Source organism: Cherax quadricarinatus, chromosome 100, assembly GCF_038502225.1.
Source record: "Cherax quadricarinatus isolate ZL_2023a chromosome 100, ASM3850222v1, whole genome shotgun sequence".
In the NCBI taxonomy this organism is placed as follows: Eukaryota; Metazoa; Arthropoda; class Malacostraca; order Decapoda; family Parastacidae; genus Cherax; species Cherax quadricarinatus.
This window is the reverse complement of record NC_091391.1, coordinates 78,582-93,967: the sequence shown is the minus strand read 5'-3', so window position 1 is coordinate 93,967 and position 15,386 is coordinate 78,582. Positions and strand designations below refer to the sequence as shown.

Below are 15,386 nucleotides of genomic sequence, written 5' to 3'. Positions count from 1 at the left end.
AAACACTTTCACCATCATTCACACTATCACTGTATATCTTTGTATTCCTCTTTGGTATGTATTAGTATTTTTGATACCATAGTTTAGGGTTATTGCTGCCTGATTGTCTTGCATTCAGTAGCCCATAATCCTTATACAGGAAGTCCTCCACATTTGCAAGGGTTAGGGGATCAAGAACCTCGTGAATCTTGAAAATTCGCTAATGTTTGGTGCGTAAATACTATGTATTTACGCGTAAATACTATGTATTTACTATGTAGCCCGAATTTCCTATATAATTCACTCCAGAATGCTGTTCCCATAAGAATAATGTAAATTAGATTAGTCAATTTCAGACCCCCAAAAATTCAATTACAAAAGCACTTATAATCATTCACTTACATAATTGTTCGAGTTGGGAGCAGTACAAAACTTGGGGTACCACTGTATAATAATACTGTACTGTAGCGTTCGCGAATGTTTTGATGCGCAAATATATTGTTTGGAAATATAATAATAGCATTTACTTAGCCTAACAGTACTGCTTCCTTGACCTATTGAACCACAAACAATCATAAAACACATGAAAACATCCTAAAATATTGTATATACATGTTATGGTTTAACTCTGATTGTTGTGACCCCAAATCCTACAGTGTGTCTGTCGCAATATTTTCGAAAACAGAAAAAGAAAATTAGTTTTTCTTATGAAATGATAGAGAATCTTATCCTGATGTTAATGACACCAAAAGTACGAAATTTGATGGAAAACTTACGGAATTACGTTTTCGTGAAGTTAGCGATCTCGGTGATGTTTATGCATCAGCGATTTCGACCGCTTTGAGACCTATTTTCGGCCAATTCCATTGTTCCAGTCGACCAAATTCATAGCAATTTTTTTAAAACTCCATTTGTTCTATTGATTGAGTACAAGAAACCGCCCATTTACAGATTTCAACTACCCAATAAAGTGGTCAGAAATTGGCAATTTGGCCAATTTCACTCAAATTAAAAAATGGCAATTTCAAAATAGGGTCCAAAATGAACAATGCAGACATTCCTGCCACTAAAATAACATTTTCTTTGTTCATCAGCCATCCCTCTAGGCCCCTCTTATATTACTCTTGTTTTCTATTTTGAATTTTTATTATCACAAAAAATTTGAAGATTTAATGCTGTGCAGACTACTGCATTATTGTAATAATTGTATAAATAATGTCAACCCATTCATGGCTGCTTATTAGAATGGCTAGTTGGACACTTATTGGACAATGACATCATTTGTTTACTCTTGAACATCAGCAAAAATCAAACATTTCCGCTTCTTTGAGCTCAATTTCAAGGTCCTTTTCATCGTGAAACCAATCAAAATTATCTCAATTTCTGTAATGTCTTCTATTCTATCAAATGAGACCAAGAAAACGAGAATACAGTGATACCTCAAATTTCAAACTGCTCCCAACTTGAACAATGTTAGTGTATTTTTGTAAGTGCTTTTGTAAGTGTATTTTTGTAAGTGCTTTTGTAAGTGTATTTTTGGGGGTCTGAAACAGACTAATCTAATTACATTATTCCTCATGGGAACAAATTCGTTTGGTAATGGCTCTCGAAAATCCTGGGACGAATTAAGGCCGATATTCGGGGTTCCACTGTACAACCATAGATACTATACGAAAATACATCTCAAAGTTGGCGTTTTAATCCAAAAACACGGTCGGAGGTTTTTTTCTCTCGTGCACTGCGTGCTGCACACTGACCAGGCAGACCCATTCTCTCGCATGTGGGCCTACCAGCTTTCTCCCGCTTGATTTGAAGCCACTAGAATTTTGGAGCATAAATATGTCAAAAACACTGGCTCATAAGACATGTATATATATGACTGAAACAGTCAAAGGGTTAATATCAAATAATGAACAAATAATTACGAACAGTAACTGGACAATGACTAAGTGAGTGGCAGACTGGCAGGCTGCCGGTTGAGGGGGAAATAGGGAGGGTAGGAGGGACGCGGCGGGAAACATTTTTCTGTACTTTACGGCATAGGCATTCGGCTGGGCATTCGTGAATGTTTGAAGCTCGCTAAAGTGGACCTCATGAAAGTTGAGGCCTAGCTGTATAATATTGTGCATAATGAAAGTGCAAACTGCAGCTTGTCCTCTGGTAAACCAATACATACTTTCAACACCTCTCAATGCAAAAGTAATTCTTTCTCTGTGTATATTCAGAGAGGGGGAGAGAGAGACATAATTTAGAATAACCCAGTAATAATAATAATAATTAATAATAATAAATAAGTATAATAATATAATAGTGATGTAACACATTAAAATGTTTCTTACATACTAATATAACCAACTGTGACTTACAATATTTCCAATATTGAGAGGAAGGGAGGGAAGGAGACAGATAGACGGGCACACAAAGACAGACGACTCTTTTATTTCTTGAGTTCAAAGTAAGTTGTAGAGAAGGGAAGTAGAATACATTAATTCTGAAGGATGACTGGTTGGGCAACATGTTGTGGTTAATAGGGTCAGGTGAATAGTGACGTTTGTGCATATGTGAAGAGATAGTGGATAATTAATAGTAATTGTCTTGACTGTAGTAGTTTGTCCTACTCTGGTAGGAGGCAGCTCGTGTATTAAAGATCACATGTGGTCTATAATATATACTCAAACCCACCAAGTTTTTAGGGGTTATGACTTAAGAAATCATAATAACATAATTACAAACAAACCCTGGAATGGGTTCAAACTCCACCTGTTCCTTGGTTTGTTTTTTCCAAGGGCTTGTGTTTCTTGACGTTGCATAAGATTGTCTGCATAATATATTTTGTTTCAGATTTAGGTGAATTTTGTGTCTTTGAAGCCTTTGAAGGACCACACAGAAAATTGATTTAGACCTGCAAAAGTTATCAGGTACATTTTGAATGGAAATTGTGGTTTTCAATTTAGGGACTGTGCACCAAGCCCCAACAATTTAGGGGCTGTGCACCAAGCCCTAACAATTTAGGGGCAGTGCACCAAGCCCCAACAATTTAGGGGCTGTGCACCAAGCCCTAACAATTTAGGGGCAGTGCACCAAGCCCCAACAATATGGGGACTGTGCACCAAGCCTCAACAATTTAGGGGATGTGCACCAAGCCCCAACAATTTAGGGGGCTGTGCACCAAGCCCCGACAATTACGGGGCTGTGCACCAAGCCCCAACAATATAGGAGCTGTGCACCAAGCCTCAACAATTTAGGGGCTATGCATCAAACCCCAACAATTTAGGGGCTGTGCACTAAGGCCCAACAATTTAGGAGCTGTGCACTAAGCCCCAACAATTTAGGGGCTGTGCACCAAACCCCAACAATTTAGGGGCTGTGCACCAAGCCCAAACAATTTAGGGGGCTGTGCACCAAGCCCCAATAATTTAGCAGGCTGTGCACCAAGTCCCAACAATTCAGGGGGCTGTGCACCAAGGTCCAACAATTTAGGGGCTGTGCACCAAGCCCTAACAATTTAGGGGCTGTGCACCAAGTCTTAACAATTTAGGGGCTGTGCACCAAGCCCTAACAATTTAAGGGGCTGTGCACCAAACCCCAACAATATAGGGGCTGTGCACCAAGCCTCAATAATTTATGGGCTATGCTTCAAGCCCCAACAATTTAAGGGCTGTGCATCAAGCTCCAACAATTTAGGGGCTGTGCACCATGCCCTAACAATTTAGGGGCTGTGCACCAAGTCTTAACAATTTAGGGGCTATGCTCCAAGCCCCGACAATTTAAGAGGCTGTGCACCAAACCCCAACAATATAGGGGCTGTGCACCAAGCCCCAACAATTCAGGGGGCTGTGCACCAAGGTCCAACAATTTAGGGGCTGTGCACCAAGCCCTAACAATTTAGGGGCTATGCACCAAGCCCTAGCAATTTAGGGGGCTGTGCACCAAACCCCAACAATTTAGGGGCTGTGCACCAAGCCTTAACAGTTTAGGGGTTGTTCACTAAGCCCCAACAATTTAGGAGCTGTGCACCAAGCCCCAGCAATTTAGCTGTGCACCAAGCCCTAGCAATTTAGGAGCTGTGCACCAAGTCCCAACAATTTAGGGGCTGTGCACCAAGCCCCAACATTTTAGGGGCTGTGCACCAAGCCCCAACAATTTAGGGGCTGTGCACCAAGCCCCATCAATATAGGGGCTGTGCACCAAGCCCCATCAATTTAGGGGCTGTGCACCAAGCCCCAACAATTTAGGGGCTGTGCACCAAGCCCCAACAATTTAGGGGCTGTGCACCAAGCCCTAACAAATTAGGGGCTGTGCACCATGCCCCAACAATTTAGGGACTGTGCACCAAGCCCCAACAATTTAGGGGCTGTGCACCAAGCCCCAGCAATTTAGGGACTGTGCACCAAGCCCCAGCAATTTATGGGCTGTGCACCAAGCCCCAACATTTTAGGGGCTGTGCACCAAGCCCCAACAATTTAAGGGCTGTGCACCAAGCCCCATCAATTTAGGGGCTGTGCACCAAGCCCCATCAATTTAGGGGCTGTGCACCAAGCCCCAACAATTTAGGGGCTGTGCACCAAGCCCCAACAATTTAGGGGCTGTGCACCAAGCCCGAACAATTTAGGGGCTGTGCACCAAGCCCCAACAATTTAGGGGCTGTGCACCAAGCCCCAACAATTTAGGGGCTGTGCACCAAGCCCCAACAATTTAGGGGCTGTGCACCAAGCCCCAACAATTTAGGGGCTGTGCACCAAGCCCCAACAATTTAGGGGCTGTGCACCAAGCCCCAACAATTTAGGGGTTGTGCACCAAGCCCCAACAATTTAGGGGCTGTGCACCAAGCCCCAACAATTTAGGGGCTGTGCACCATGCTCTAAATAAAAATGGGCACTGAAAATTTCAAATAATTGAATGAATTCATTTATTGGCCGCCCATAAGAGAACTGGACGCTGTTTCTTTGTATTAAAAACTTCACAAGAATTTAGGATAATATCAGTTGTCTTATACTTGGGTGTATAATAAACCTAGTACTGTGTACCAGGTTTATTATGTACTCTGCAGTATTATATTTTGAAACGGCTTTATTGTCACGTGAAGCGTTAAGAAATTGTAGTGGCTCGATTCTCCATTTGCTAAGCACTGCCTTGTCTTTGATCAGTCAGGCTGTTGGTAACTGCCATTTTAAAATTTAAGGTTGAAATGGATAAGTATTTTCATCGGCTTTGTTATTATAGTGTGTTTCCCATGCACAGGATGGGGACAGCGAGGGGGACAGTGGGTTTGTGACACCAGACAGCACCACGAAGGAGAAAGTGTCACGATTCATAGAGGGCGAAGATGTACTCTCGCATGGCAAGGATGGTCTCTTCTACTTAGGAATTATAGTTGTGGTAAGCACTTGCAAGATAATACTTTAATACACAAATAATCTGCACATAGAAAGAAACTTTATGATGATGTTTTAGTCTGGCTGGAACCATTAACCATTGATTAGTTAATGGTCCAAGTCAGACCGAAATGTCGTCATAAAGTCTCTCGTATGTGCGGGTTATTTGTGTATTGTTCCAGTCATGGTATTGTGCCTATGTGTTCTAATGTTTTAACTTTTCTTCTCAGTCCAATATAAAATGCAGGTAAGGAATGTATGTAATTAGTGTTGGCATAAGTTGTTCTGGGGCCTTGTATTAAGCTCAAAAGTTCACCTTGTATCTTGTTGGAAATATTACATTATAATTTCAAGTCGGTTTACACAATGCTTCGTGAATTGAAGACTGTTAAGACAGATATTAGGGAGTGTGTGCTCTGTAATACTGAAATTTGTTATGAAAAATGAAAGCAAAGCAATGATCATCAGAAGAGCTTTGGGGTACTGATAGTGTCCGACATCCACTGTGTTTTGGCAACATGTAAAAAAAAATTATTGGTAGAGTTTCAAAGCACATAATTGTGGGAATGTACTAAAGAGCAACTAAATTTTGCATTTAGTCTAGGAAGATGTCAGAGGAAAATTGTAAGGAACTCTGAAGATTGTAATAAGCTATTCATGAATGTAAGACATAATACACACATATTTTATGAAGAGAAAGTCACTGCTGCTGTGGTAGTTTATAACAGAAATCTTTCTTTAATAAGATAGATTATATTTTTGCGAGATGCTTCTTTGTTTACTCTCGGTATCATTTTTGTACAATAATTTAAAGCACAATATGTAGTACTGAGATTAGTTAAGAGACAAATGAAGTATGAGTGCCTCAAGAAATCTTAATGACACGATTGCAAGCAAGCCATACCACGGGAGGGGTTAGAACCCGTGATCAGAGAGTCATACAACTCCAGACCAATGCATTAGCCACTGATTGTGGGTTCTAACCCTGCCCGTGGTATGGTTTGAAGTGTGAGTAAGGCGTTGAACAAGGTGTGTTCAAGGCAACACTGATGATCATGCAGAAAAACTAGCAGTAAGTTTATTCAGGTATACACAAATAGTTACATAGATTATCATACATAGTAGCATATGTGTAGAGAACCTTGGATAACCCAGTAGGTATTGGATTAAGTAAGGCCATGGTTATTTGCTGTCTGTAGGATGGTAGGTTAGTCAGACTTCAGTCCTGGAGGTTGGAAGGGCAGTGCTTGTACTCTGAAGGAGGGTGGGGATGTTGCAGTCAGAATGTAATCTGAATTGTAATGTCATCACACTTCTGTCAGGACAGCAATTGAATAAAAGATGGTTAATGTGTTTTTTCCTTGACCCAGGGTTGAGGTTAAAGAAGAATGGAAATATATTGAATTAGAAGATAGGCTTGATAACTCATACTTTGTGTATTTTATACAGTACAGGTTGGCCATCACTAATCCGGCATCATTGGGACATGTAATGGTAATGTGCCAGATTAGCGAGTTTGCCAGATTACAGAGTAGTTAGGTTAGAATACACTTAATTAACCTATCAATAGAGACACTTTCTGCTACATCTTCCTCATTTTCATCACTGCTTTCTCCTCCACTGGCTTGCTGCTGTGGATTTACAACCATCTGCACAATTTCTGAGTCAGTATAATGATTTGAGGCAGTACAATGATGAAATTTGAAATTATGCTATCCAAAATTAGTGCCGGATTAGTGATGGTCAACCTGTAATTAATAATGCAGGGATGGACATCCTTATCAATCCACAACCTACATCTAATGTATTTTCTCACAGGTTCCTTATACTTAAGCTGTAATTTGCTATGTTTTTTTATTCAAGCATACACAAAAAGGTATACTTGGGAAGTCTCTTGAGTGTCCATTAATCAGAATAATGTTAAAAAAAAAAAATTGGAGAAAGCACATAAGTATTCTTCTGCATCTTTAATGTAATACTGTACACAGTTTATTTATATATTGCAATAAATATTGAAAATGAATAAGTTGAAAGTACAGTTTATCCAGTAAGTTTTGCCTTATTTCAGAAGGCCTTTATATCTGAGGTTTACTGTATAGTATTTTGAAAATTTTTAAACTGAAACAATAAAAATATTGATAGGTATTACTTTATATAATTTAGTGGTGTAGTCTGCATAAAGTGTGAGTGTCAAACAGCATCAACCTTTTACTCAGAGATAACACTTGTTATTTAATTGACAAGTTAGAGAAAAGATAGTGATCTTACTCGAATATTGTCCTTATTTTAATTAAAAGGAAAATTTCATATTTGCCTAGTTATTTGTCAGGTAAATTAGTATTGTATTCTGTACTTGTTTATCCTTGTGTATTTATTATTGCTGGTTACTGCTCTCACCTACATACACCATTAACTGAAAAAATTCTGGTATGTAATAACAATATAGCAGATTTGCTTCTACATGCTTATAACAGCTTCTTGGTATAAACTGAATAATACAGTACATGTTTTATCTATTAAGTGGGTTTAGGGCAGACAGAACATGCAGGAAGATCTATTATTTATTCTTTGTAACATTGTACAGTGGACCCTCGACTAACGATATTATTTCATTTCAGACGTCTGTTCGGGCGCTGTTACCGACCGAATTTGTTCCCATAAGGAATATTGTGAAATAGATTAGTCCGTTTCAGACCCCCAAAAATTCACGTACAAAAGCACTTACAAAAATACACTTATATAACTGGTCGAGTTGGGAGCTGATCGTTAGCCGAGGGTCCACTGTATGTGTTTTGTAGCATACAGATTTAACATTGTTTTGTAGCATACAGATTTAAGATTATTTCAGACTTGCCTCTTAATTATTTTTACCAGACTTTTTAGAAAATGGTGCTAAATGGGGACCCATAAAAATTTTACACTTCTGTTTACTACTGGATTTTCAATATTTCAGGTTGATTATGAAAATGAACGCTGTTTGATCCAGTTTGAGGACAGTACAGCTCATTGGTCCTTGTATAAAGATATCACCAAGCTAAAGCTGCCTGAATCAGATGACCTGTGTGTTATCTGCAAGTCTTCCAAGAGCTGGGATACGAATGAAATTGTTTTATGTTATATTTGTGAGCAGGGTTACCATCAGGATTGCCTCCAGGTATGACCTTCATTCTCCATTGTTTTTATAAAGAAGGCTTTTTAATACATGAATACATAGTGGACATAAATATTTAGTCAAAATTTTAAGCTATTAATTTTCAGGCAGTATAGACATTGCTGTGTAAGCCACATCTCCTGTTAAGACTTTTTTCTTATAGTATTTTCTAAGCGAGAGTTGATCAGTTTTCCCACACATGTCAGAGTTGGCTTGCCATTATTTATCCACACCAGACTGTGAGGTATGAAAGGCGTAATTTAGTTGGGCAGAAAAGGCTTGCTGAAATATTTTGGTTACCTAGTAAGGATGGAGCAGAATAGGTTGACCAAGAGAGATTACTGTAAAAATCCAGAGTGGATGGAAGGATGAGTTGGAGCAAAGGGGTAAAGGAGGTTTTTAGTGATAAGAGCTTTAGCATTGAGCAGCAAGTGCAGCAGAAGACTGGTCAGGCATGAATGCTAATGTGTGAAGAACCCTGGTGCCTTTTTTTTTGTTATTTAGCCTGCAAGGGCCTTGCTGCGAAGTTCATCTATCCAGGATGTAATGAAAGGTCTAGTAAAGATTGATGAAGGTGATTGACCTGAGCTAAATTAGAGGAATCAATCCTAGCAGTGAATTACACCTTGAATCTTCAGGGTCATGTACAGGTATAGTGTCTTTAACCCCTTGACTGTCGCAACCCCCAATCCTGAGGTGTCTCCTGGTGTCACAAAGTTTCAAAAAAAAAAAAAAAAATCTTATGAAATGATAGAGAATCTTTTCCCGATTGTAATGATACCAAAAATATGAAATTTGATGTAAAACTGATGAAATTACGCTCTCGCGAAGTTAGCGACCTCGGCAATATTTACAAACAGGCGATTTCGCCCACTTTGAACCCTATTTTCAGCTAATTCCATTGTTCCAGTTGACCAAACTCGTAGCTATTTCTTTAGAACTCCGTTTTTTCTATCGATTGAGTACAAGAAACTGCCCATTTACCGATTTCAACTACCCAATAATGTGGTCAGAAATTTGCAATTTGACCAATTTCATGAAAATTAAAAAATATGACAATTTCAAAATAAGGTCCAGAATGAACAATACAAACATTCCTGGCTTTAAAATAACATTTTCTTTGTTCATCAGTCATGTTTCCAGGCCCCTCTGATATTACTCTTGCTTTCTATTTTGAATTTTTATTCAAACAAAAAATGGAAGATTTACTGTTATGCAGACTACTGCAATACTGTAATAATTGTATAAATAATGTCAACCCATTCATGACTGCATATTAGAATGGCTAGTTGGACATTTATTGGACAATGACATCATTTGTTTACTTTTGAACATCGGCAAAAATCAAACATTTCCCCTACTTTGAGCTCCATTTCCAGGTTCTTTTTATAGTAAAACCAATCAAAATCACCTCTATTTCTATAATATGTTCTCCATTCTATCAAATGAGACCAAGAAAACGAGAATACAACCATAAATACTATACGAAAATAGATTACAAATTCGGCCTTTTAATTAAAAAACAGTCGGAGCTTTTTTTTCTCATTATGCACTGCGTGCTCCAGGATTTTTTTTATATGGTGCACACTGACCACACAGACCAATTCTCTCACATGTGGGCCTACCAGCTTTCTCCTGCTTGATTTGAAGCCGCTAGAATTTGAGTATATATACGTCAAGCACGGTACCTCGTAAGACGTATATATATGACCGAAACAGTCAAAGGGTTAAGATACAAAGACAACTAAAATTTTCCATGCTGCCTTACAAGGAAATGCTGAAAAAAGCCTTGAAAGCATGTTGATGCATGTTGCATCACCCCTGCAAATGAGATTCATTACAATGGTAGTCAACAGGTAAACAAGGCTGGCTAGCTGGTGGCATGGGAGAGAGTTTGGTCTGACATAAGAGTGGCATAGAAAATTAACGTACCTTTGGTATAATGTGGGGCTTCACAGTCATATTGTTGAGCCTTCCACTTGCAGTAGGTGACGGTGATGAACTCTCAGGTATTATGTGACCACCCCAGGGAAGGAGAATATGGGTTAGTAAGGTGAAATGTTTTAGCTGTTTCCTGAGGTCTTATTTGAATTACACTTAGCACATATGAACTTTGGGGAATGCAGAGGAGGAATATAGACATCAGACAGCCTTAAGACCTACCTGGTAGGTGACTAGTCACTAGTTGATTATACTGACTAGTGCTGTTTTAGTTGTGTGATGTCAGATTAGGGCCTGGGAAAAATTGAGACCCCTGCACTGTTGGGTCCCTAGAGTACATTAAATTGAAGAGAACTGGGGATTATTAAGAAAGGAAACAACAGAAACCAGTGCTCTGTATTTGAGTGCCAAAAACTCCAAAGAAAAAGAGGTGGGTTTCACTTAATGACCTGAGTAAAATTCTCTAAATGACTCCCTGAAAAATGTCCTTCTCACAAAGCACTTTAAAAAAGCCTTTCCTGTAAGGTAATTTTCCTTTTAATGGGGGAAGCACATGTGATGGTTTGTCTGGCTGTCAACAAACATTATGAACCAAACGAAATAATGGCATGTATTTTCATGAGTCCTCTGATAGAATAAAATAACAGAAATCCTGGGGTGTAGAGGAACCTAGTAATCCACTGTAGAAAGTTGATGCAACTGTATCTTGCTTGTAACTAGTGAGTTGTAGAGCTTGCTGCTGGAGGCCTCTAGTCACACCTTGTAAACATCAATGGGCAAAACAACGATACCTGAGGCTAATACTCAGTGGAATAGTAAGTGATAGTCTCAACTGGCCAAAAGAACTGAAAAATTGTCACAAGTTTGTTCTTGTATACTCTTCTACCTCTCCATGGTGAAGCAGAAAAGAATCTTACTTTTGTAAGCCATGTGTGGTATAAGAAGCGACTAAAATGCCAGGAACAAAGGGTCAGTAACCCCTTCTCTTGTATAAATTACAGTGGACCCCCGCTTAACGATCACCTCCAAATGCGACCAATTATGTAAGTGTATTTATGTAAGTGCGTTTGTACGTGTATGTTTGGGGGTCTGAAATGGACTAATCTACTTCACAATATTCCTTATGGGAAAAAATTCGGTCAGTACTGGCACCTGAACATACTACTGGAATGAAAAAAGTTTGTTAACCGGGGGTCCACTGTACTAAATTTTTTTTTTTTATTAACACACTAGCCGATTCCCACCAAGGCACGGTGGCCCGAAAAAGAAAACCTTTCACCATCATTCATTCCATCACTGTCTTGCCAGAAAACAGTTTTTAAACTGTAACATTAACACCCCTCCTTCAGAGTGCAGACACTGTACTTTCCATCTCCAGGACTCAAGTCCGGCCTGCCGGTTTCCCTGAATCCCTTTATAAATGTTACTTTGCTCACACTCCAACAGCACGTCAAGTATTAAAAACCATTTGTCTCCATTCACTCCTATCAAACACGCTCATGCATGCCTGCTGTAAGTCCAAGCCCCTCGCACACAAAACCACCTTTACCCGCTCCCTCCAACCTTTCCTAGGCCGACCCCTACCCCGCCTTCCTTCCACTACAGACTTACACACTCTTGAAGTCATTCTGTTTTGCTCCATTCTCTCTACATGTCCAAACCACCTCAACAACCCTTCCTCAGCCCTCTGGACAACAGTTTTGGTAATCTCGCACCTCCTCCTAACTTCCAAACTACGAATTCTCTGCATTATATTCACACCACACATTGCCCTAAATTTATTTATTTTATTATCACACCGGCCGATTCCCACCAAGGCAGGGTGGCCCGAAAAAGAAAAACTTTCACCATCATTCACTCCATCACTGTCTTGCCAGAAGGGTGCTTTACACTACAGTTTTTAAACTGCAACATTAACACCCCTCCTTCAGAGTGCAGGCACTGTACTTCCCATCTCCAGGACTCAAGTCCGGCCTGCCGGTTTCCCTGAATCCCTTCATAAATGTTACTTTGCTCACACTCCAACAGCACGTCAAGTATTAAAAACCATTTGTCTCCATTCACTCCTATCAAACACGCTCACGCATGCCTGCTGGAAGTCCAAGCCCCTCGCACACAAAACCTCCTTTACCCCCTCCCTCCAACCCTTCCTAGGCCGACCCCTACCCCGCCTTCCTTCCACTACAGACTGATACACTCTTGAAGTCATTCTGTTTCGCTCCATTCTCTCTACATGTCCGAACCACCTCAACAACCCTTCCTCAGCCCTCTGGACAACAGTTTTGGTAATCCCGCACCTCCTCCTAACTTCCAAACTACGAATTCTCTGCATTATATTCACACCACACATTGCCCTCAGACATGACATCTCCACTGCCTCCAGCCTTCTCCTCGCTGCAACATTCATCACCCACGCTTCACACCCATATAAGAGCGTTGGTAAAACTATACTCTCATACATTCCCCTCTTTGCCTCCAAGGACAAAGTTCTTTGTCTCCACAGACTCCTAAGTGCACCACTCACTCTTTTTCCCTCATCAATTCTATGATTCACCTCATCTTTCATAGACCCATCCGCTGACACGTCCACTCCCAAATATCTGAATACGTTCACCTCCTCCATACTCTCTCCCTCCAATCTGATATTCAATCTTTCATCACCTAATCTTTTTGTTATCCTCATAACCTTACTCTTTCCTGTATTCACCTTTAATTTTCTTCTTTTGCACACCCTACCAAATTCATCCACCAATCTCTGCAACTTCTCTTCAGAATCTCCCAAGAGCACAGTGTCATCAGCAAAGAGCAGCTGTGACAACTCCCACTTTGTGTGTGATTCTTTATCTTTTAACTCCACGCCTCTTGCCAAGACCCTCGCATTTACTTCTCTTACAACCCCATCTATAAATATATTAAACAACCACGGTGACATCACACATCCTTGTCTAAGGCCTACTTTTACTGGGAAAAAATTTCCCTCTTTCCTACATACTCTAACTTGAGCCTCACTATCCTCGTAAAAACTCTTCACTGCTTTCAGTAACCTACCTCCTACACCATACACTTGCAACATCTGCCACATTGCCCCCCTATCCACCCTGTCATACGCCTTTTCCAAATCCATAAATGCCACAAAGACCTCTTTAGCCTTATCTAAATACTGTTCACTTATATGTTTCACTGTAAACACCTGGTCCACACACCCCCTACCTTTCCTAAAGCCTCCTTGTTCATCTGCTATCCTATTCTCCGTCTTACTCTTAATTCTTTCAATTATAACTCTACCATACACTTTACCAGGTACACTCAACAGACTTATCCCCCTATAATTTTTGCACTCTCTTTTATCCCCTTTGCCTTTATACAAAGGAACTATGCATGCTCTCTGCCAATCCCTAGGTACCTTACCCTCTTCCATACATTTATTAAATAATTGCACCAACCACTCCAAAACTATATCCCCCCCTGCTTTTAACATTTCTATCTTTATCCCATCAATCCCGGCTGCCTTACCCCCTTTCATTTTACCTACTGCCTCACGAACTTCCCCCACACTCACAACTGGCTCTTCCTCACTCCTAAAAGATGGTATACCTCCCTGACCAGTGCATGAAATTACTGCCTCTGTTTCTTCCTTAACATTTAAAAGTTCCTCAAAATATTCTCGCCATCTACCTAATACCTCCATCTCCCCATCTACTAACTCCCCTACTCTGTTTTTAACTGACAAATCCATATTTTCCCTTGGCTTTCTTAACTTGTTTAACTCACTCCAAAATTTTTTCTTATTTTCATTAAAATTTCTTGACAGTGCCTCTCCCACTCTATCATCTGCTCTCCTTTTGCACTCTCTCACCACTCTCTTTACCTTTCTTTTACTCTCCATATATTCTGCTCTTCTTATAACACTTCTGCTTTGTAAAAACCTCTCATAAGCTACCTTTTTCTCTTTTATCACACCCTTTACTTCATCATTCCACCAATCACTCCTCTTTCCTCCTGCACCCACCCTCCTATAACCACAAACTTCTGCCCCACATTCTAATACTGCATTTTTAAAACTATTCCAACCCTCTTCAACCCCCCCATTACTCATCTTTGCACTATCCCACCTTTCTGCCAATAGTCGCTTATATCTCGCCCGAACTTCCTCCTCCCTTAGTTTATACACTTTCACCTCCCTCTTACTTGTTGTTGCCACCTTCCTCTTTTCCCATCTACCTCTTACTCTAACTGTAGCTACAACTAAATAATGATCCGATATATCAGTTGCCCCTCTATAAACATGTACATCCTGGAGCCTACCCATCAACCTTTTATCCACCAATACATAATCTAATAAACTACTTTCATTACGTGCTACATCATACCTTGTATATTTATTTATCCTCTTTTTCATAAAATATGTATTACTTATTACCAAATTTCTTTCTACACATAGCTCAATTAAAGGCTCCCCATTTACATTTACCCCTGGCACCCCAAATTTACCTACTACTCCCTCCATAACATTTTTACCCACTTTAGCATTGAAATCCCCAACCACCATTACTCTCACACTTGATTCAAAACTCCCCACGCATTCACTCAACATTTCCCAAAATCTCTCTCTCTCCTCTACACTTCTCTCTTCTCCAGGTGCATACACGCTTATTATAACCCACTTTTCACATCCAATCTTTATTTTACTCCACATAATCCTTGAATTAATACATTTATAGTCCCTCTTTTCCTGCCATAGCTTATCCTTCAACATTATTGCTACTCCTTCTTTAGCTCTAACTCTATTTGAAACCCCTGACCTAATCCCATTTATTCCTCTCCACTGAAACTCTCCCACCCCCTTCAGCTTTGTTTCACTTAAAGCCAGGACATCCAGCTTCTTCTCATTCATAACATCCACAATCATCTCTTTCTTATCATCTGCACAACATCCACGC

The 15,386-nt window shown here is 40.0% G+C and overlaps 1 protein-coding gene across 4 annotated transcripts in view; it reads left to right on the top strand.

Annotated features, from left to right (window-relative positions):
• Positions 1–15,386, top strand: part of Pcl (polycomb protein Pcl) — a 106,275-nt gene that overhangs the window by 32,051 nt on the left and 58,838 nt on the right. For all 4 annotated transcript variants that reach the window (XM_053799773.2, XM_053799770.2, XM_070079529.1 and 1 more), the window contains 2 exons: positions 5,221–5,358; positions 8,308–8,508. In XM_053799773.2, the coding sequence (XP_053655748.1) occupies positions 5,221–5,358; positions 8,308–8,508 (339 nt within the window). The remainder of the gene's footprint in view (positions 1–5,220; positions 5,359–8,307; positions 8,509–15,386) is intronic.